This window comes from Nerophis lumbriciformis, linkage group LG11, assembly GCF_033978685.3.
Source record: "Nerophis lumbriciformis linkage group LG11, RoL_Nlum_v2.1, whole genome shotgun sequence".
Taxonomy (NCBI): domain Eukaryota; kingdom Metazoa; phylum Chordata; class Actinopteri; order Syngnathiformes; family Syngnathidae; genus Nerophis; species Nerophis lumbriciformis.
The window spans coordinates 28,085,828-28,109,068 of NC_084558.2; the positions used below are offsets into that span (position 1 = coordinate 28,085,828).

Below are 23,241 nucleotides of genomic sequence, written 5' to 3' on the forward strand. Positions count from 1 at the left end.
CAAGATTTGATGATAATTTTGCTTCATTAGAGCATATTAACCTGTACATGTAATCCAGCATAATTTTTAAACATAATAAAGAGGGTTTAAAATACAAAGTTGCTAAGTTGGCAACACGTTCACTGGCAGACCAGGGGTCTCATGTACAAAGCTTGCTTGCGCACAAAAACCTGCAGTACACCCTTTTTCATAGCAAAGAGGAAATGTATCAAAACTGACATTGACGTGGAAATGTGCGCTGCCTCACGGCAACTTCATAGCTGTCGTAATCACATTTCTACAGGCTGTGCATACTTTAGCTACACAAATAAGTGATGCTGGGCAACAGTTCACATTAAAAAGTGCAAACTTTTACGCATCAGACTGATTGATGTGCCCATCAGAGACATATGAACAATTACGCCTCTCCCACCCCCCACTACCCACTCCGACATTTGGGCTCGGCCACATTTGATTTTAACAATGTAAAAAAGATCAAGGCAAGGACATAAAATTCACTTTTTCGCTAAATATTACTATTTGTGAGGACATACTGTACATACATACATACATACATACATACATACATACATTATATATATATATATATATATATATATATATATATATATATATATATATATATATATACACATCCATCCATCCATCCATTTTCTACCGCTTGTCCCTTTTCGGGGTCGCTGGAGCCTATCTCAGCTGCATTTGGGCAGAATACACATATACAGTACGTACAGTATGTTAATTTGTCTAGGTCAGTGATTCTCAAGCTGTGGTACTGGTGGTACGTGGGCTTCATCTTGTGGTACACCAAAGAATGACTTGATTATTTTTATTTTCCAATATTCAAACACAGTGTTACTTTTCAAACTGTGTGTAATGTGGCCAAAAATATTAGATGTACTTAAATAAAACCTCTGCCTTGTTTTTAATGAATAGTTGGACCTACTACGCTACGATATTTTAATGTTGGTCATTATGGTAGTACTTGGTTTTCTGAGGTGGTACTTGGTGAAAAAAGTTTGAGAACCACTGATCTCGATGATCATTTCGCCACAATGTCTTCCTGTGACTGCAGTGGGCAGCAGCAGAAGCGGGTGGCGGCACACGAGACCGCTGGGGCCGATTCTGTCACGTACTGTACGTCTGCGACAGTCCTTGCTTGTATATTGTAATAATACATTGAGTACTCAAACAAGAGTCAACTTCTTTTGTATCCCGGAACGGACACAGTTGTAGCAAGCTAAGCGATTATCTTTTCAAACGTGTGTCTATTTTGGCGATGTACATCCAACTTCTTCTTCACTTTCTTTGTTTCTGATGTCCGACTATTTTTTTTCTTCTTTTAGCCTGTGTGCTGTTTTCCATAGCAGGAGAAAGAAGCAACTCAGCAACTGAGTTCTCATTGAGCAGCGCACGCTGTTCTCAGTCACATGGCTACCTTTAGTATGATTTGCATATTTATAAGGGTCTTGGCGTGCCAAGCCACACACACGTCTGTGGTCAATTTTGAGTAAATTGCGATGGAACAAAGAATTGTGCTTGGATTTGTGCGTGCAACACTTTTGGATCATCTGGATTTTTACTGGTGTACGCCATTTTCTAGATTTGATACTACGTCCATATTTAGTAGTAAAGCCGTGCAAATCTTTGTACATGAGGCCCCAGGCGTGTTCAAGCAGAGTTACGATGCCAACTTGTTGGGACAACAAACTACATTCACAGTCCCATTATAATGTGTTAATAACCCAGCAGGCACAAGACATTAAAACAACGTTTAGAAATTTTTGAATTAGGTCCTGACGTTGAGCAACTCAAACCTAACGTTGTAACAACATGCTTTTTGACAATGTTTAATCAATGTTGGGTTCTGACGTTGACTTGGTCATTGAATTATGGTCATTTCCCAACCAATATTTTACAACACAAAAACAACGTTGAAACAACATTCTTTTTGACGACATTTATTCAATGTCAGTTTGAGAAATTGATTTGACCATTGAAATTTGATCATTTTCCAACCAACAACGTGGATCCAACGTTATACATCAACTGTGTCTTAATTTACAAATACAATTATTTTGCAATGTTTTTTCAAAGTCAGTTTTAAAAACATATACGTATAATCAACGTTGTATCAATGTCTTGTGCCTGCTGGGAAGCGATGGCAACATATAAGGCAATCTGTACGTATGGCAGTTTAAAATGATTTAATTTATTTAAATGCAACTTAGGCAAAATATGTCACTAAAGTTTCAAATTCTAAACGGCTTGTTTGGGGAATGTTTGGAAGAAGGCAAGATTGTTTTATAAATGTCGTCGCCATGACTCTGTGGTTTACTTTTACATTTTTTGACTTATGGGGATCCCAATTACACAAAAAACAGGCACCAAACCGGCAAGAAAGGTTGGTTTTGTATAGGGATGTCCGATAATGGCTTTTTGCCGATATCCGATATTCCGATATTGTCCAACTCTTTAATTACCGATACCGATATCAACCGATACCGATATCAACCGATATATACAGTCGTGGAATTAACACATTATTATGCCTGATTTGGACAACCAGGTATGGTGAAAATAAGGTACTTTTCAAAAAAATTAATAAAATAAAATAAGATAAATAAATTCAAAACATTTTCTTGAATAAAAAATAAAGTAAAACAGTATAAAAACAGTTACATTGAAACTAGTAATTAATGAAAATTAGTAAAATTAACTGTTAAAGGTTAGTACTATTAGTGGACCAGCAGCACGCACAATCATGTGTGCTAACGGATTGTATCCCTTGCAGACTGTATTGATATATATTGACATATAATGTAGGAACCAGAATATTAATAACAGAAAGAAACAACCCTTTTGTGTGAATGAGTGTGAATGAGTGCAAATGGGGGAGGAAGGTTTTTTGGGTTGGTGCACTAATTGAAGTGTATATTGTGTGTTTTATGTTGATTTAATAAAAAAAAAAACATTATCGGACATCTCTAGTTTTGTATAATAGGACCCCTTTAAATAACACCGTAGTCACTCGTCCCTTTACTACAACAATTGAAGGTTTTACATACCTCTGCATTAAAGTAACTCCAAAATGCACAACAAAACAATTGGATTGATGGTCTTGACTATTACTTACAGTATATTGAGGATTAGAAAAATAAACAGATTTTATCAAAGTTTTTATGTTATTTTCAAACCCTTCCTTCGCTACTACAAATACCTAAAGTACCATTTCATGATAACGGATTTTGTGAATTTAACCAGAGTCCGTGTAAAATTATTGTACTTGCTCTATGATCGGTGACGACTTCAAACACTTCCCAATCTCAGATGTTACTATCTGGCTGCACAGTTGACATCACCTTCAAAAGTCCACTTCAGGGTCAGTCACTAAATTTCTATATGTACTATTCAGACAGTAGTGTTGAGGAAAAGAAGATAATTTTCTTAAAAATACTACCTTGATTTGGCAAACACAAGACAATCTCACAATACTGTTTTTGGCAATACTTTACTGGCAATAAAGATGGAGGATTTAGATTGTGGAATAAAAAATGTGTATAAAAGTTAAGGGAACCCTGTCAACATAGAACCTCGCTCTCTTTTGACTTATGGCAGAAGTATCTAATTTCTGAAAAAAAAAAATCTTTAAATATTTGCAATTTGAAAAGTCACACATTAAAAACAATGACATAACACACCCACAACCATAGATAGATATAATTAATTAATACAAGGTTTCTACTATCACAGTATGAATGGTTGATGAGAATCACAGGTGAGAGATCATGTGACCACCAGGCTTTTTTTGATTGGGGAAATGGAGTCAATTGTCACAAGTGCTTACGTTGGACTCTCTCTGACAATTTAGCAGTAAGCAATAGAAATACATAAATATGATGATGGAATGGAGTAAAAGTAGTATTTCCTCCTTCTTCTTCTAGGAACTGTGTAATTGCATCAAACTAGAACGACTAACATATATCATCAGGGATGAAGAAAACAATTTTATTATTTATTATTATTGTATTTATTACCTTTTCCCTTTTTTATGTTTTCCTAATTTTTATGATACAATAAGTGAATCTTTTCTTGTGAAATAATAATACAAATAATTCTTAAACCATTATTTCTTCACAATCCAATTACACTAAATACATGGTGAAATGTTATCATTAGTGCACAAATCTACTCTTAAAGTTATTTTAATATGAGGAGCTGCATAATTGAGCTGTCAATGTGCAGTAGGGATGTAAATATTACAGCAACTCACGATGCATTATAGATTCTTAGGATGATGATTTGATTCAGAATCAATTTTCAATTCAACACAATTTTCGCATTATATTATTAGGTATAAAAATAATAAAACCTTTTCAAAACAGGTTACAAAAGCTCTTCAAAATGTTTTTTTTATTGAAACAATAAATTAAAAAAAACTATATGAAAAATACATTTTTTTAAATTTGTATTATCTTAAAAAAAAGAAGACTTGATTTAGAATAAAAAAATAATAAAAATTGCGATTTGGATGGGATTTTTTGGGCACCTTTAAAGTGTAGTCTGTTTTTGGGTAAACTAGCCCCAATGTTGCTTGGCTGTGCTAAGCTCGCTGGTGGGCTTGGTGTACCTCGGTGCCTGTTATGTGTTTACATACAATACTCCTTAAAAAGTAGGGAGTTACGCCTCTGGCCAGAAAAACAACAAGGTAAAGTCAATCAAAATCAATCCTTCAGAAGCACTGGAAAATCATAAGAAGAATAAGTAATTAAAGCACTAATATAGAAATATGTAAATGAGAAACACAGAAAGGCACAAGTGTCACATTTGAATATTGCACATATTTGATGTACTGGTAACACCATCCATCACCAGCACATAAACACTCCATACAGATGGTTAGATAGAGAAGATAAACAAGTGAAGACGTGTCACTCCATCGCCCCTCGCCCCTCACAATACAAAGATCATACGCTATGCGTAGGACCCACCAAGATCTGACGAGTCCCCATTTGTGAGAATAAGCACATGTAAAATGTTAATGATTAATGGCCAGGGCGCTTTATATGAAATTTAAACACATTGTTTTCCTATTCCTAGCCCCTTCCTGCTCTGTCACTGTTAAAAACAAAGTGGCACATTTACCTCAACGTGCTCACTGTCCCCAGTGGCGTGCAGCATTAGTGCTAGTCTTACTAGGTTTGGTCCACAGGTCGAGTTGTGTTAGGAAGGTTTGTAAATGTGTTATTTTTACACACAAAAATATATTATTGAACAATTTCTCCAGCTTCCTCCCACCTCCAAAGACATGCACCTGGGGATAGGTTGATTGGCAACACTAAATTGGCCCTAGTGTGTGAATGTGAGTGTGAATGTTGTCTGTCTATCTGTGTTGGCCCTGTGATGAGGAGGCGACTTGTCCAGGGTGTACCCCGCCTTCCGCCCGATTGTAGCTGAGATAGGCTCCAGCGCCCCCCGTGACCCCGAAGGGAATAAGCGGTAGAAAATGGATAGAATGTCTTTCCCGTATTTCTACAAAACATACATCAAATGGGAAGTCTCAAAATATATAATACGTCTTCATAGGGCCCCAATTTAGCCAGGGGCTAAATGTTCCTGAGGGTATTTAATCATACATCTTTTTTTTTTTAACCATTATTTGTTTTATGTCGCTATAAGCATCCTAATTTACATTCACAGCACTTCACTTTTTCCACATTATGTTACAGCCTTATTCCAAAAGTGAATACATTAATTTGTGTCCTTAACATTCTACACACAATACCCAATAATGGCAATGTGAACAGTTTGTTTTTTAATTTTACAAATTTATAAAAAAAATAATTTAAAAAATCCCATGTACATAAGTGTTCACAGCAATTGCTTGGATTTACATGACGTCACGTCCGGCCCATTAAATATGTGTGGTGGTCAAGCGGGCGGGAGGGTGAGAGCAGCATAATGCAGATTTAGCCTTTCTTGAAGAAAAATGCCCTATGTTTGCGCTGTTTTCGGCTGTACAAACACTTCAAATCACGAAAAGGATAAACGTTTGTTCAGAGTTCCTCAAGAGGTAATTAAGAGGGGCGGAAGAGTGCGAGATTATAGGAAAGACGACAAGAAAAATGACACCCACTCCAGTCCAAGGGAGCAGCTGAGTCGAAGAACGCACAAGTTTGCAGTGATCACTTTGTTAAAAGTTTGTTTTATATACTTTAAACGTTTAGTATTTCCCACTGACATATTACTCTTGATATTTAAATTTTTTAACAAACAGAAACCAGAAAGTCAGGGTCAATGCTCTGTCAGGAAAGGTACTTCTATGTCTCCCCACTTGCTCATTTTGTACACAAACGTGTCAGAGTACATATGTTAATTGTTAGTTTGTTACATGGATATGCAGTCACTGGTGTCAGCTGTCGGGTGCTATATCGTCATCGTTTGTTCACATGGACGGGTCCTCGCAAGACGCAAATTTTAATCATGAAATGCAACCTTACTCGAGTACAAATGATCCATATTTACACTGTCCGGGAGAGTCTTATGATAACAATTTCCTTGACTCAGCCACACTCAAAGAAGTTGGAGGCCTCTATGATTTTTCAAGATTTTATCTGTTTCGTCATGTTTAATGGCATCTGGAGCGAAAGATAATTCGATACGTCTGGGAAGTCCACGGATGAATAATCCTTGATTTCACTCGACACATGATTTTTTGATAAAGTATAGGGATCTACTCCTTTACATAGTTATAATTTTTGCTTCTATCTGCTTTTTGCAGGAAGATATAGACCCCTTGCGTACTCAGAGAGTTTACTGCTTGCTGCACAACAGCAATCTTGGCTTGGTTGACCACCACTGGTTTTCACTTCCGTGAACAAGTCACGTGACAACATACAAGAAATACTGTTTTTTGTTGATGCACATTTGGCAGCAATGACAGCCTCAAGTCTTTTAGAATACGATGCCACAAGTTTGGCACACCTATCTTTGGGCAGTTTGGCTCATTCCTCTTTCCGGCACCTCTCAAGCGCCATCTGGTTGGTTTTCATCCCCGATGTCTCTGTACATTGCTGCATTGCACAAAAATGAATGTATTCCAAACCGAATGTGTAAAAGTGAAGTGCTGTGAATATTTTACAGATGCACTGTAGCACAAAGAAAGTACAGTTTGAATTTTCAGACTATAACGAGAGAGAGACGGCGAGAAGTGGAGAAGTCATCTTTCACGTTATAAAGGGTGAAATTAAATTTGCAGCGATGCATTGGTAATAGACTCCATTTTCCTCCTCCTCGCTCGGAAGCAATCGAAACTGTCAGTTCATCCTCGCCGCAGTAGAAGCTGTCAATCAGCGCCGTTACAGGCACTTAACCCAAATTACCTTTCACCGCGTGACTGGCCTTTTGCGTGAAGCCAACAAAATAGCATGATCAGCGAATTGTCAGTGTTCTGTGAGGTGGAGCCATTGGGATGTCTTAAGGGTCTTATATGAAGACTTGAGGGTCCATTGGGTGTTTGCTGGGTCGCTGGCACCCACAACCTTTCCTCCACTTCCATCCTCCTGTTTCTCCTCAGGGAGACGGAGAGCTTCTATCTATCAAGGTCTTGAGAGAGTAGCATGCACGGGATGATCGCATTACCGTGTGGCGTCTGCCTGTCTGCGCCGCGCGAAAGCGATCGCATTGCTGGAGTTCTTGAGTTAACGCTTCCTGCAGGGCAATGTCGCTGTGCTTACGAGCTGAAGTGCAACGGGTGCCAAAAAACACAGAATGAAAGTTGGCGAGTTGCTTAAAACTGTAGGCGAAGCACTTTCTTTGCCAAGTGCAATGACGGTAACTTATTGTGTGTAATCTTTAGTTGAGGAGTGTCTAAAGTGTGGCAAGGGGACATTTTTGGTAGGGTGTCTACATACGATAAGTATCGGGTTAAATCGCGCATTTGTGCAAAGCTGGACTGCGAATAGAGCAATGTGTGCAGATTTTTTTTTAAATCAAAATGAGAAAATCAGGATTAATGAGCAACATTGTCGTGCACAGCTTTTCGAAGCTGGGTTTGAAGTAGGATACTGATAAAGCAGGCTCCTGGGATCGCATCGCACCCCCAGGGGCCTGCCCCACTAATTGAAAATAACTGCTTTAATTGAACAATATTGCAGCATTTGTCACCTTAAATAAGTATCACATGATTATAGTTGCATAATACTTACAGATACAAAATCGTTTTAGCGTTTTAGAAACATGTCCGCATCATTCAACTTCTTGAGTTATTCTGATCACTGAAGACAGCATTAGTCCATTCCAGACAGTTCATAATAAATTGCTTAGTATTTTTTTTATAGCTACGGCTGTTCTCTGTTTGAGTAGTTTCACTTAATCCAACCTTTTCTAACATTCTCCAAGACAAAATAATACAAACATGTACGATTCATGCTGATTTTGTCGCGGATCAATATCAGTATCAATATCGGCCAATATTCAAGGCTCAAGGTATCAGAAGTGGAAAAAGTTGGGACAAACCTACCGGTACGATAATAAAAGCCTTTTGATTGATTGATTGAGACTTTTATTAGTAGATTGCACAGTACAGTACATATTCCGTCCAATTGACCACTAAATGGTAACACCCGAATAGGTTTTTCAACTTGTTTAAGTCGGGGTCCACGTTAATCAATTCATGGTAAACCACCAGTTTTGTTTTATTTTTTTGAAAAATCTAAAATTAAAACACAAAATAAAAATTCAGCTTAGTAAGGTAACACAGCACTGCTCAGTATGATGCAGAAGAATAAACTGGAAGCTCTGTACTAAAACTTGACAAAATTGAGCATTATCATCTGTCCTAAATGTCTACCTTAGAACGTGTCCCAAGTCTTTTCGTCCAAAGTCTTGAAAACTGAAGGATGCAGGAGACCACTTAAGGCTAGCATAGATTAGATTCATCCGCCATCTGAAAAATACCACAGTTTAAACATATATACAGCATGAACAAGACAAAACGTGAATTTAAAGAACAGTATTGAAATAAAGGAAGAAAATTAAAATAACAACAGGATAGGATAGACCTAATGGAAAACAATAGAGTATAGTAACAGACATTACACACCAAAAAGAGTACACAGTATTTACAATTGTGTTGTGCTAAAAGTAATCCAAATCAAATGACTATATGTTAATCTACATTTTACCTCCACATCTTAGCGTTGTGTTATGAATACAATTAGTGTCCATCCACCCATCCATTTTCTACCGCTTGTCCCGTTCGGGGTCGCGGGGGGTGCTGGAGCCTATCTCAGCTGCATTCGGGCGGAAGGCAGTGTACACCCTGGACAAGTCGCCACCTCATCGCAGGGCCAACACAGATAGACAGACAACATTCACACTCACATTCACACACTAGGTCCAATTTAGTGTTGCCAATCAACCCATCCCCAGTGTCATCAGATAAAATAAATTAATAAAGAATTTATTGTATTATTGCATACTTAGACGGCAGTGTGGGCGTCCTGCATGATGATGGCAATGAAGTAATGCCTCTGAGAGACATAGAAGATAAACACATTCGGAGAACTGATATTTGTGCAACACAACAGCAGAGAGGCAGAAAAAGGGGCTGTGGTTCGTTCCCGTGAATAAATAATACAAGAAAATGAAATGCAAACGACATGCACAAAGTCCCCAAGGGAAAGACCAAAGACTTTATTGTTGGGGGGTGGCGAAGCCGGCAAAATGACAACAGTAAAAAAACAGCAGGTTTGATGAGGATGATGATGAATATTCCCCAGGAAGTGTTTACATCAAAGTGCACCCGCGAAGAGGAAAGTGGGTTAATGATATTTTATCATCCTGGCTAGCACACACACACACACACACACACACACACACACACACACACACACACACACACACACACACACACACACACACACACACACACACACACACACACACACACCACATGGTAACACATCAAACGTTTCCTCTTTTGTCCTGGCAGCCTACAAGGAAAAGATGAAGGAGATTTCCGTCTTCTCGCTCATCTGCTCCTGTCTGTACCCCGACATGCGCAAGAACACCCTGGGTGACTTTGAAGGTGAGCGTCGACGACGTTAGCTGCCATCTTGTTATCCTTTCATTCACTATAACTCTTTTAAATAGCAATGTATTTAATGACTCTTTTATTATATTTAAAAGTACCCTATAAGCTGCTACTTTTTTCCCAAGCTTTGAACCCTGCGGTTTATACAAAGGTGCGGCTAATCTAAGGATTTTTCTTTGCCAACGGCTAAATTATGGAATGGATTAAGCAAATAAATCAAACAATGTACTCAGACCAGGGTTCAGAAAATCTGCAGAAACTCCTCCCACCCCCACCAAGGACTGTTTTCACTGCTGGACTCTAGAAAGAGGTTCCGCAGCCTCCGTAGCAGAACCTCCAGGTTCTGTAACAGCTTCTTCCCTCAGGCCGTAAAACTCTTGAACGCATCATAATAATCCCCTCAATTCCCCCCAAAAATGGATTAACTGGCTGGAATATAAAGACAATATAACAAACATCCATAAACGTGGATGGATATGCAAAAGTGCAATAGTGCAATTTATCTGTACAGTAATCTATTTATTTATATCTGCACCTTATTGATTTTTTATTCTGCACTACCATTAGCTAATGCAACAAAATGTTGTTCTTATCTGTACTGTAAAGTTCAAATTTGAATGACAATAAAACGGAAGTCGAAGTCAAAATGATCTACTTTGAGAAACTGTTCAAACTCAAAGTGTTTACAAAAGACAAGGAAAAAGAATCCTGATAAACGTCTTGAGCCTTATTAAAAAGTTAAGTTAAAGTTAATGTCCCAACAATATTCACACACACACCAGGTGTGGTGAAATTACTCTCTGCATTTGACCCATCCCCATGTTTACCCCCTGGGAGGTGAGGGGAGCAATGAGCAGCAGCGGTGGCCGCGCTTGGGAATCATTTTCGTGATTTAACCCCCAATCCCAACCCTTGATGCTGAGCGCCAAGCAGGGAGGCAATGGGTCCTATTTGTATAGTCTTTGGTATGACTTGGCCGGGGTTTGAACTCACGAACTTCCAGTCTCAGGGCGGACACTAACCACAAAGCAGGTCATGATATTATTATGATTCTTAAATTATCATTATTATTATTAAAAAAAGAACAAATCTTATATGTCTCATAAAGGATGAATAAAGACATCAATGATTTTTATGTGATCCGTTTTACTGTTTAAGAACAATTAAGGTATGTAAATAAACATTTAAAATCTTTCTATGTAAATATCTCATTTCACAATGTACCGGTATATATCTGCGGCTTATAGTCTGGTGCAGCTAATATATGAAAAACATTTTATTTTTTATTTTATTTAGTGGGTTCGGCTTATAGTCTGGAAAATACAGTACTACTGATGAGATAAGACGTTATACTGCTGGACTAACGTCCTAATCTTCTTTGTGTTTTTTTTTTTTTTCATTAAACCCACAGACCTGGACATCAAGCCCATCAACAAGCGGGCCTCAGGTCAGGCTTTCGAGGTCATCCTCAAGCCGTCCTCACCAGTGTCCGACGCTACCCACTGCGTCACCAATCCACCCAAAAGGGACATTTCCCTGGAGGAAATCCAGAAGAAGCTGGAGGCAGCCGAGGACCGCAGGAGAGTAAGGACATTTTGGATGTATTGCTTTTTAAGTCATTTTAGCCAAGTCCTCCCCTAAAAAATGATTATGGGTTTCTACATGGAGACATATAAAGTCACCAACTATTGGATGACTAGACTCTCATTGCTTGCCTGCTCAGTGCTAACTAATCAATAACACAGCCTAGCAAGACACCCCGTCAAACATGGCCGCAATTACAGTGGCCAACATCAACAGAAATGATTAATTCCCTGCAATGTTCAGTCCCAGGAGGCGCAGGTGCTCCGCAGCCTGGCCGAGAAGCGCGAGCACGAGCGCGACGTGCTGATGAAGGCCATGGAGGAGAACAGCAACTTCAGCCGCATGGCCGAGGAGAAGCTCCAGATGAAGATGGAGCAGATCGAGGAGAACCGGCAGGCCTACCTGGGCGCCCTCATGGAGCGCCTCCAGGAGAGGGTGAGGCGCCCGTCAGTCATGCACTTTCTTGCCACAACAACGTAGCATCAAGGAATGGAACACAACACTATGGGCCTGATTTACTAAAGGTTTGCGTGTATTAAAACACGTGCAAACCTGTGCAAAGTGTATTGCGTCGCTCAAGTGAGCAGAATAAGACGTGCAATCTATTTTGCGCCTCAGTCTTCATTAATATGTAAAATAAATGCTGATCAACAAAGCGCCCGCAATACTGGGAGGATAAGATGTAAATATCATTATTTAGCACACGCATTGTGATTTATCAACACTCATTACCGTTTTGCGAGCACTATTTTGCGTTTTATTCAGCACATGTCAGAAGGACGTGCAAACTGACCGTTCCACACACGGCTGCAGGATCGGCGCTGGCGCTACAAAAGGACGGACGATAGACAGACGAGAATCCTTCGTCCAACATGTTTGTGTCAACATTTTGGACGGTCAGAAATAAAAAATATTAGACATATCATCCATTCAGGAAAATCATTTCATAATTTTATAGCTGCTAGAGGACTTAAAGGCCTACTGAAACCCACTACTACTGACCACGCAGTCTGATAGTTTATATATCAATGATGAAATCTTAACATTGCAACACATGCCAATACGGCCGGGTTAGCAATTTTAAATTTCGCGCGAAATATGCTGCTGAAAACGTCTCGGTATGATGACGTCAGCGCGTGACGACACGGATTGTAGAGGACATTTTGGGACAGCATGGTGGCCAGCTATTAAGTCGTCTGTTTTCATCGCAAAATTCCACAGTATTCTGGACATCTGTGTTGGTGAATCTTTTGCAATTGGTTCAATGAACAATGGAGACAGCAAAGAAGAAAGCTGTAGGTGGGAAGCGGTGTATTGCGGCAGGTGTTGTGCCGGATAACGCACCCCCGTAGAATGCACCCCCTGACTGTTGTGCCGGTGTTTCATTGTTTACATTCCCGGAAGATGACAGTCAAGCTTTACCATTGGCCTGTGGAGAACTGGGACAACAGAGACTCTTACCAGGAGGACTTTGAGTTGGATATGCAGATGCGGTACCGTGAGTACGCATGCAGCTGCGGCTTCCAAACATTTGATCGCTTGCCCGTACGTGCGTGCCACTATGTGCATGTCACGTACGTAACTTTGGGGACTTTGGGGAAATATAAATAAATAACTTTGTGCTGTATGAACTTTGGGGAGGTGAACGGTACTTTGGGCTGTGGGATTGAGTGTGTTGTGCAGGTGTTTGAGTTGTATTGGCGGGTTATATGGACGGGAGGGGGGAGGTGTTTGTTATGCGGGATTCATTTGTGGCATATTAAATATAAGCCTAGTTGTGTTGTGGCTAATAGAGTATATTGTGTTTATTTACTGTTTTAGTCATTCCCAGCTGAATATCAGGTCCCACCCGCCTCTCACAGCATCTTCCCTATCTGAATCGCTCCCACTGCCCTCTAGTCCTTCACTCTCACTTTCCTCATTCACAAATCTTTCATCCTCGCTCAAATTAATGGGGAAATCGTCGCTTTCTCGGTCCGAATCGCTCTCGCTGCTGGTGGCCATGATTGTAAACAATGTGCAGATGTGAGGAGCTCCACAACCTGTGACGTCACGCGCATATCGTCTGCTACTTCCGGTACAGGCAAGGCTTTTTTATCAGCGACCAAAAGTTGCGAACTTTATCGTCAATGTTCTCTACTAAATCCTTTCAGCAAAAATATGGCAATATCGCGAAATGATCAAGTATGACACATAGAATGGACCTGCTATCCCCGTTTAAATAAGAAAATCGCATTTCAGTAGGCCTTTAAGGACTCATTAAAGCAAATCTAATGTATGCGTTTTGGTGTCACTTAATAATATTTTAATGACATTCGTTTATTTCACATTTAATACAGTATATTATTACAATATTTCTTATATTTAAAAAAAAAAAAAGACGAGGTATGTGCAGCCTCTCTCCAATGAGCGCACCTTCAGCTGTAAAAACAAAAAAAAGTGGTTCCAATGTTGATGCACTGCACGACTGCTTCTAAAATGTCCATAAAAATATGTCTCCTGCTTGTTTGAAAACATAGCAACATGGATGTGCAGTAAGATTAGAGAGATTGTCTGTGCTTTTAGCTCAGTAGTCAGGACGCTAGCCTTTCACACCCGCTCGTAGCAGTGGGAAAAAACAAGGCGGCTCAGAGAGAGAGTACACAATTGCTAGGCGAAGCAGCGCTGTGTATGATTGACAGCTATGAACACCAACCATTGCATTCCGCCGTCAAAATCGGGTGGGCCCTGATTGGGTGGGGGCCCCTGGGCATCAGCTCAGGTAAGCCCATGCATCAAGGGGGCCGTGAGCGTTGGTAAACACAGAATGGTCTGACAGAGAGGCTGATGCAACAATGAGACAGGGGACTAGCTCGGGGACGAGGACCTCATCCGTGATGTGAAGCCATCACGGTTGGGAAAAAGTTCAAGCGGACGAGAAGTTGACTTGTGTTTTCTTTTCCACAGGAGAAGCACGCTCAGGAGGTGCGCAGGAACAAGGAATTGAAAGAGGAGGTGACAGCGTGAGGAGCCCACCATCACCATCACCGCCACCATCATTATTATTATCACTCCACCCCGCCCAAGGTTCTTAGCGGCCACCTCCAACCCCGCCCGTCTCCCCCCCCTTTGCCATACTGCCCCCTCTCATGTTACTGCTCTGAAAGCACCACACAGCATCATGGCGGGGGGTGTTTGGGGGTGGATTTTGAAAACTGCAAAAGAATCAATACCAAGAAAAAAATGATCAAATCTCACACGTTAATCTTCCCAAGCAGAATGAATCAGAACGGTTTTGTAAATACTTCTTTTTTTGTTACGAGACAAGCAGCAAAAGTATTGATTGTGTGACATTTTGTTCTGGACACCACTCTCCTTGCATTTAAATGGATGTGATTGCATTATTTTACGTTGTTTTTGTGGTGCGGTAGCAGGCTTAGGTGTTTGTTGTGAGTTTGCCAGCTAGCTCATGTTTGCTGTGACTGTTTGCAAGGCCCTTCATCAACCTTTTTGTCCCTTTGCACACTCATTCCGCTGCAAATCATCACCATTGCCAGCCTGAACACTAAAATCGATTTTTTTTTTCTCTCCAGACAAATAGTGTTTAAGCTTGTGAGTGTCTGGTGGGCAAGATAGCATTTATACATCCCTTTTTGGCGTCACTAGCGCCCTAATAGAAGCCAGCCCCAGGGCATGTGTTAACACAGGTACAGACCAACAGAACTTACCAAATGAACCATTCAGGGTAGTCAGCGGTGATTTAGCCAACGCGTCACCGGTTTTGCATGTTAGCCGTCAGCATGTCATCCCCCCGGCTGTAATGGAGCATCTTTTCTACACAGTAATTTGCACTCGGTTGCTTCCTAGTCTACTTTGTCAACTTTAGTCATTTAAAAAAATCCGCGCGTGTACACTCGCTGCATCCACTTTTTCCTGTTTACATTCTCCCGCCGACCAATTGGAGAGGCGAGCGTTGTCACGTGGCTTCTAGTGACGCATTCAAGAATGTCCGTGTACAGGCGGACAACGCGCAGCAATCTACCAACAAATCGACTAATTCTGAGCTGAGCAGCTTTAAATAATTTATTAATGTTTTTCTCGATGCTCGCCGCAAGATTGGCGGGCTTTTCAGCCAATCGTAGCACATTTTTTGGCGCTGCATGCAAAATGAATTAGGTCATATGGCATAAAGCTAGGCCTCGTCCCTTTGTACAGTCACGTGTCTAGCATAGCACACACCAATAAAACGGAAGCATATAAAGATGGCTGAGAAAACACATAGTAACTCATCTTTTCACAGGGATTTCAGCACACTTGGAGGTCGATATCTATCAAGGGGGCTTGCAAGAACCAAGGGGGGTCTTGAAACCGGAGGTTGAACCCCATTGGTTAGCGACACGTTGTTGCACAGTAGTGTGTAGAACAGTACCGAGTTTAGGAAAAAGGCTGCAGATGTGTGTGCCGTGTGATGACGATAATAATGCACTGACATTTGACCAGTTTGTCCCAGGCGACCCCAAACCAACCCTTTCTCTCTCTTTCTCTATTCATTCGTGTGTTAACCCTCTCTCCACATACTGTATATCTTTGTGAGCAAGCAGTGGTTAATAAAGATTTGGGGTTCAATTACAAACATTACGCCTGGGTGAGTTTTTTATTGTCAACCTGTGCAAATAAATGTGGCTTTTTGTTGTTTGTGGTCAAGTATGTATCAATAGAGATCCCCTGAATCAGTGGTCCCCAACCGACGGTCGAGGGACCGTGACGCATTTGCTACCGGGCCCCAGAGAAACATTAAATAATTTATAAACGACTGCATTTTCTCCGACTTAACTTTCGCCTGTCCCACTAGACCAGTGGTTCTTAACCTTTGTGGAGGTACCGGACCCCACCAGTTTCATATGCGCACTCACCGAACCCTTCTTTAGTGAAAAATATAATTATGTTTTTTTTTTCAAATTCAAGACAAAGTTGTATGTTTTTGGTAACACTTTAGTATGGGGAACATATTCTAAGTAACAAAGACTTAATTTAGAGTTTTTTGGACACTAGGGGAACATATTCTAAGTAACGAAGACTTAATTTAGAGTTTTTTGGACACTAGGGGAATATATTCTAAGTAACAAAGACTTAATTTAGAGTTTTTTGGACACTAGGGGAACATATTCTAAGTAACAAAGACTTAATTTAGAGTTATTTGGTTAGGGTTAGAGGGTTAGGGTTATAATAAGGCCATGCCGAATAAGGCATTAATAAGTACTTAATAATAACTAGTTAAGAGCCAATATGTTACTAATTTGCATGTTAATAAGCAACTAATTAATGGTGAATATGTTCCCCATACTAAAGTGTTACCATGTTTTTTTACTGGTGCACAAAATGAACCGTGCATGAACATCACCTTGTGCAAAGAACAAAACCAGCACAGTGCATGAACTCACAACAAATTACACACCTGCAAATCAGTCTGACTTCTGCTGTTGCCGTATCCGCAATACACCGGTAGGGAGAAGTTTTTATTTACACGATGAGTCGGGTGTGTCTTGACCTCCGCCGAACCCCTGAGCCCGACTCACTGAACCCCTAGGGTTCGATTGAACCCAGGTTAAGAACCACTGCACTAGACACCAGAGGTGTGGACTCGAGTCACATGACTTGGACTCGAGTCAGACTCCAGTCATGAATTTGATGACTTTAGACTCCCACCTCTAAAGACATGCACCTGGGGATAGGTTGATTGGCAACACTAAATTGGCCCTAGTGTGTGAATGTGAGTGTGAATGTTGTCTGTCTATCTGTGTTGGCCCTGCGATGAGGTAGCGACTTGTCCAGGGTGTACCCCGCCTTCCGCCCGATTGTAGCTGAGATAGGCTCCAGCGCCCCCCGCGACCCCAAAAGGGAATAAGCGGTAGATAATGGATGGATAGACTCGACTTGACAAAATGTCAAGAGACTTGCAACTCGACTTAGACTTTAACATCAATGACATCACTTGGACTTGAGCCTTTTGACTTGACATGACTTGCTACTTTTCCCAAAACCCAACAATTAAAAAGTTGTTTGGGAGCGCCCCGTATCTTTCATTTTCTTCGTCTGTGTCGATCAGCGTGTTGTTCCTGTCAGCTGGTGTGCTCTCAGTACAACAACCAATCAAATTAGATCTATGTTGTTTTCATCACACAGCATTCATCCAATCAAATTGCAGGACAACCACCGAACAAGTTGTCAAACAACGCGCCAGTGAGAAACAATAATGCCAAAGTTGGTTTCGTTCGGGTATAAAAACTACGACTTGGTCAACAAAAAACGAATTGCCGTATGCAAATCACGCAGTTCAAATATTACAGACGGAGACGCAACAACTTCCAACTTCGTTCGACATTTGAAGTTGCACAAAAAAGGGTACGTTTTGAATGTAAGATAACGTTTATTGGCTAAGTAACGTGACTTTTATTTTCTGTGTAGTTAAATCAGTGAGGCTGTAAACTCACTGCTAACGTTATAACCATAGACATCTTATAAGTAGACGCAGCATGGAGCGCTACTGCCTACTGGCGCAGACGAGACACGGGGCCGCCATCTTGGAGTGGTGATCAGTGCAATTCATTTGGCAGGAGCAATGAACTGTCAGCGCATTTAATTCATTTTACCTCACTGAATACCACTGATTTCCACGTGCGTTTTTGTCATACGTGTAGCTATGATAAAAGACACATGTTTTATTATTCATAGTTTGCTTAACAGTAATATAATATTCTTATATGCTATAAGTGACCAGACGTCCGAGATCAAAACTGGGAATATAATCCCAGAGAAGGGGGAAAAAAGGGACAGGTATTTTTAAGTTGAAGAAACAATAGGATTAGGTTATATATACATGTGTATATATCCTACATAAACAATGCATGAATACATTAGATATCTATATATCTTAGGGACCTATAGACTGTATCTCTGTTGCTGCAGCAGCAGATAGTTTATTCTGTCTTGACACTTTGTATTGATATTTTCTATTACATTCTTCCCTTAAATGATCATGTTTACACTGAGTGTTTTATATGTATTTTTTTATGTATGTCGCTTTGGATAAAAGCGTCTGCCAAATACTTAAACATAAACATATATAAACACCTGAAAGTCTTTATATCAGCTAAAACCATCAATCTGTTTCACTGGATCCAAATTCTGTTTTACCCAAGAATGTTAGTATTTGAATATTGTTACTTAAAGACTTATTCCTGGTTACAATTATACTGTTAAGAAAGTATTGTCTTATACTTTGCCGAAAATGAGAATGCATCATAATCAGTGGCGGCTGGTGAATTTTGTTTTAGTTGGGGCTGAAAGTTTGGAAACCAAACCCCTGTAGGGGCGTCATCCTCCCCCAGAAGATTAATTTGTGATTTTCACATACAAATATTGAAGATCTTTGCTCCTTCTCAACTCTGTGGTAATATTATTTTCATAAAATACAACCAATAGTACGTTAATGTTAAATCTTACTTGTGAAAAGTAATCCCCCATTCCTATTTTCAACAGTCTGCTCATTTGAGCAGGAAAACGCTGAACACCAGCCCGGCATCTTTGTTTTCTACCTGTCAACTGTCAGTTTAGGCTGCTCGCCGGCTCCTCGTCACCACTTAAAGATGGCGGCCAAATTGCTCGCGTCACAGCAGCCAATGCTGCGTCTACTTATAAGATGTCTATGGTTATAACGTCATTGCAAACACGGCAATCTGTTGCGTCCACTGCAGTTCGCTACCTTATTCATACTTTTTGTCAAGTGATTTTTTTTAAGCAGGGTTGCATAAGGTACCTACACATAACGTTACGTTAGTCAATGTATCACACACAGTAACGTAGCGTTAGACGGCGGTCAGCAGCACCGCGTATTTTAACCACCTACAAAAAGACAAACATAGTCAAATAAAGGTCAGTTAAAATGTATACTATATTAAGAATATGTGTACATATTACATAGGGCCCTGACATCTAAAAAGTACAACTTTGTTCATTGTTATGTTCATGTATTTGTTATGTTTTTCATGTGTACGCACACATCAACACACATACAGTATGAGATGAGATCAATGAGATAAGGTAAGAACAGGATATAAACTGCTGTGGAACTAGTTACAATGCAATATGCCATGGAAATACAATGTTAACACTTTTGTGGAAATAAGTACAGTTGCACTTGTTTTTTCAAATGTGTTTATTCTGTAAAGGAATGAGTTAAATGTTTAAAATGACTGGTTAATAGTGCTATTTTGAAGTGCAATGACTTTTTTTGTTCTATTTTTGTTCCTGCAATTTCAAATGCGCTTGTTTTAATAAATAAATACAGCGTTTTAAAAGCATACACAATCTGTGTAAATATATTAGTCTGTGGTTAAAAGGACTTGAAAGGACTCGAAACTCAAAATGCAGGACTTGGGACTTGACTTGAGACTTTCCAGTCTTGACTTTGGACTTGACACGGGACTTGCCTGTCTTGACTCGGGACTTGACTCGAGACTTGAGGGCAAAGACTTGAGACTTACTTGTGACTTGCAAAGCAATGACTTGGTCCCACCTCTGCTAGACACCCCAATAAGCTTGTTTATAGATGTACAATAAAACTCCTCATAGGAAGATGCCATTTGTTATATTTGTTATAGTTTGGTGACATGATACAATGCACATTAATGAACAAATAAAATATAAATGTGACAGATTGTAGCCAAAGGCTGATTTCCATCTGCATCTCATTGCAAATAAACAAGCCCAGGGCTCACACTAATTCAGCGTTATAGTGAGATGTATTTTTCATTCACTTATTTTTGCTGTATTTATCTGGCACAAGTGGAAAGCCGGTGCCTGAAAATAATGCCTACATTAAACCGGTCTGTGGTGCAAAAACGTTTGGGGACCACTGCCCTGAACCATCAAATGAGTGTAGGCTCATACTTAAAAACTGAAAAATTGCAGAAAGTTGCAAGAATTATATAGTAGTTTTAACCTGGAAAAGTCAGATGTCCTACATCAACCTAAATGCAACATCCATCCATCCATTTTCTACCGCTTGTCCCTTTTGGGGTCGCGGGGGGTCGCTGGAGCCTATCTCAACACTGTGCCCCAAATATCCTGTAATCATAGAGTACCATTTAAAAACAAAATGGGCTGAAATTGGACTTTTTCTATCATTTAAGATCAATTTAATATCAATAGAGGTCCCCAAAACCATCAAAAAGAGTCCCACTAAAAGCTAAAATAAAAAATCCCAAATCCCACATGAACTTAAACGCAACACTGTGCCCAAGCTTTGATTGATTGATTGAGACTTTTATTAGTAGTCTGCACAGTACAGTACATATTCCGTACAATTGACCACTAAATGGTAACACCCAAATAAGTTTTTCAACTTGTTTAAGTCGGGGTCCACGTTAATCAATTCATGGTAACCTCATCAACCTCTTCGAGTAATAACAAAATCGGCAAAAATGTTACCTTTTCTGTCTTGATGATCAATTATGTATCAATGGACGTCACCATCCATCAAACTGAGTGTATTGGTCACGGTGAAAAACTAAATTACACAAATTGAGAAACATGGTGATTTCAAAATTCCCACATGATCTGAAACGCAACACCGTGCCTTATCTATCCTGTAGTATTATAAATATGTGTAAAACAAAGTTGGCTAAAATTATCCTTTTAATTTCATGTATTATGTATAATTAGAGGTTCACAAAACCATCAAAATGAGTGTAAGAGTCGCGTACACTGAAAAGCTAAAATGGAAAAATGGCAAAACGTTACAAAAATGATTAAAATGGGAAAGTAAAATATCCCACACAAACTTAAACGCAACATTGTGAACAAAACGGGGTAACATTTTACATTTACTGTCATTTTAATCAGTTATGTATAATAATCAGTTATTTACTGTATCAATTAAAGTCCCCACATCAAAATGAGGGTCACACTGAAAAGCTAAAACAGAAAAATTGCAGAAAGTTACGTTGTAGTTTTAACACGGTGGAGTCAAAAATCCCACATGATTTAAACGCAACACTGTGCCCCGGCCAGTCGTCGACTAGAAGTAAATTAGATTAGAAGTAAAACAAAAAACATACGTTTTACTGTTATGTTTTACATAAATGTTTGGTACGTTATTCCAAGTTAAAAATGACAGAGAAAGATTTTTGTCCAGCTTTTATTTTATCGTCTCTCAACAGGTGTCACTGGCTTCTAGAACAATCTGACACCTTGGTCTCGAGACGCCCTCTATTGGCATCAACGTGTAAAACCCACAGCACTGAAATACACCACGTTATCTGTTCCATCCATCCATTTCTACCGCTTGTCCCTTTCTGAGTCGCAGGGGGGTTTTAGCCTATTGACACTAATTATGTTGATAATAATATTAATAATAATAACAATAATAATAATAATAATAATAATAATGCGCCCTCCGCGACCCCGAAGGGAATAAGCGGTAGAAAATGGATGGATGGATGGATAATAATAATAATAAACTTACTTTTGAAATACCACTGTAACGTTGCCAAGATCTTAGTGACCCCTCATTTTGTGTATGATTGATTGATTGATTGAAGCTTTTATTAGTAAATTGCACAGTACAGTACATATTCCGTACAATTGACCACTAAATGGTAACACCCGAATAAGTTTTTCAACTTGTCGGGGTAAAATAATTCAATGTGATTATCTTGTGTGATGACTGTATTATAATGATAGTATATATCTGATAGTATATATCTGTATCCAGGGGCGCCGAAAAAAAAGGGGGGGGGGGGGGGGGGGGGGTAAAGGAGACGGATTCTAGGGGCCCATGATGTAGGGGGGCCCAGAGAGGCCTGATGATGAAATTATAATACAGAAAAAATAATGACACTGTGTTGGGAGCCCTGTAAAGATTCTTTTCATGGGGCCCAAAAACCCTAGCGGCGCCCCTGTCTGTATCATGAATCAATTTAAGTGGACCCTGACTTAAACAAGTTGAAAAACTTATTCGGGTGTTACCATTTAGTGGTCAATTGTACGGAATACGTACTTCACTGTGCAACCTACTAATAAAAGTCTCAATCAATCAATCGGGGTCCACATTAATCAATTCATGGTAGTAATATTACTTAATATTACTGTTTATTCTATTAAAAAAAATAGACGGGTTTTGTTATATTTTTCCTAAAATGCACTTTATCCTAAAAAACACGATTTTATCGCAATTATTTTGAGTGTTTATGTGTTTGGAGTGTTGCTTAAATACTCGTAAATTCTCCCGGAAAGTACATTCTACTACCAGTTGTGTTGGACGCCATTACTGCAGTACTACTTTTGGCCGCATGAGGGCAACAAAAAGCTTTATGTGCAGAGTAGTGTTACAGTCGTTTATACACGACTCTGCGCATGTGTATTTACCTGGATTTATTACTCACTGTTATTGCGTCACTACAGTCCAAGTACAGAATAACACGATTTAATTATGGATGAAAACAAACCAAAAAAGCTCAAATTCAAAGGGATTTAATGTGATTGAAATGTTTCGTAGTTGTGCAGGTGTATCAAATCTGGTG

General features: G+C 39.6%; 1 protein-coding gene across 1 annotated transcript in view; it reads left to right on the forward strand.

The window, feature by feature from the left end:
* stmn2b (stathmin 2b) overlaps positions 1 to 16,292 on the forward strand; it is a 20,831-nt gene extending 4,539 nt beyond the window's left edge. Inside the window, exons 2-5 of the mRNA XM_061966926.2 lie at positions 9,995 to 10,090; positions 11,508 to 11,680; positions 11,924 to 12,115; positions 14,627 to 16,292. Coding sequence (XP_061822910.1) covers positions 9,995 to 10,090; positions 11,508 to 11,680; positions 11,924 to 12,115; positions 14,627 to 14,686 — 521 coding nt within the window. The 3' untranslated portion in view covers positions 14,687 to 16,292. The remainder of the gene's footprint in view (positions 1 to 9,994; positions 10,091 to 11,507; positions 11,681 to 11,923; positions 12,116 to 14,626) is intronic.
* The last annotated feature ends 6,949 nt before the right edge of the window (positions 16,293 to 23,241 follow it).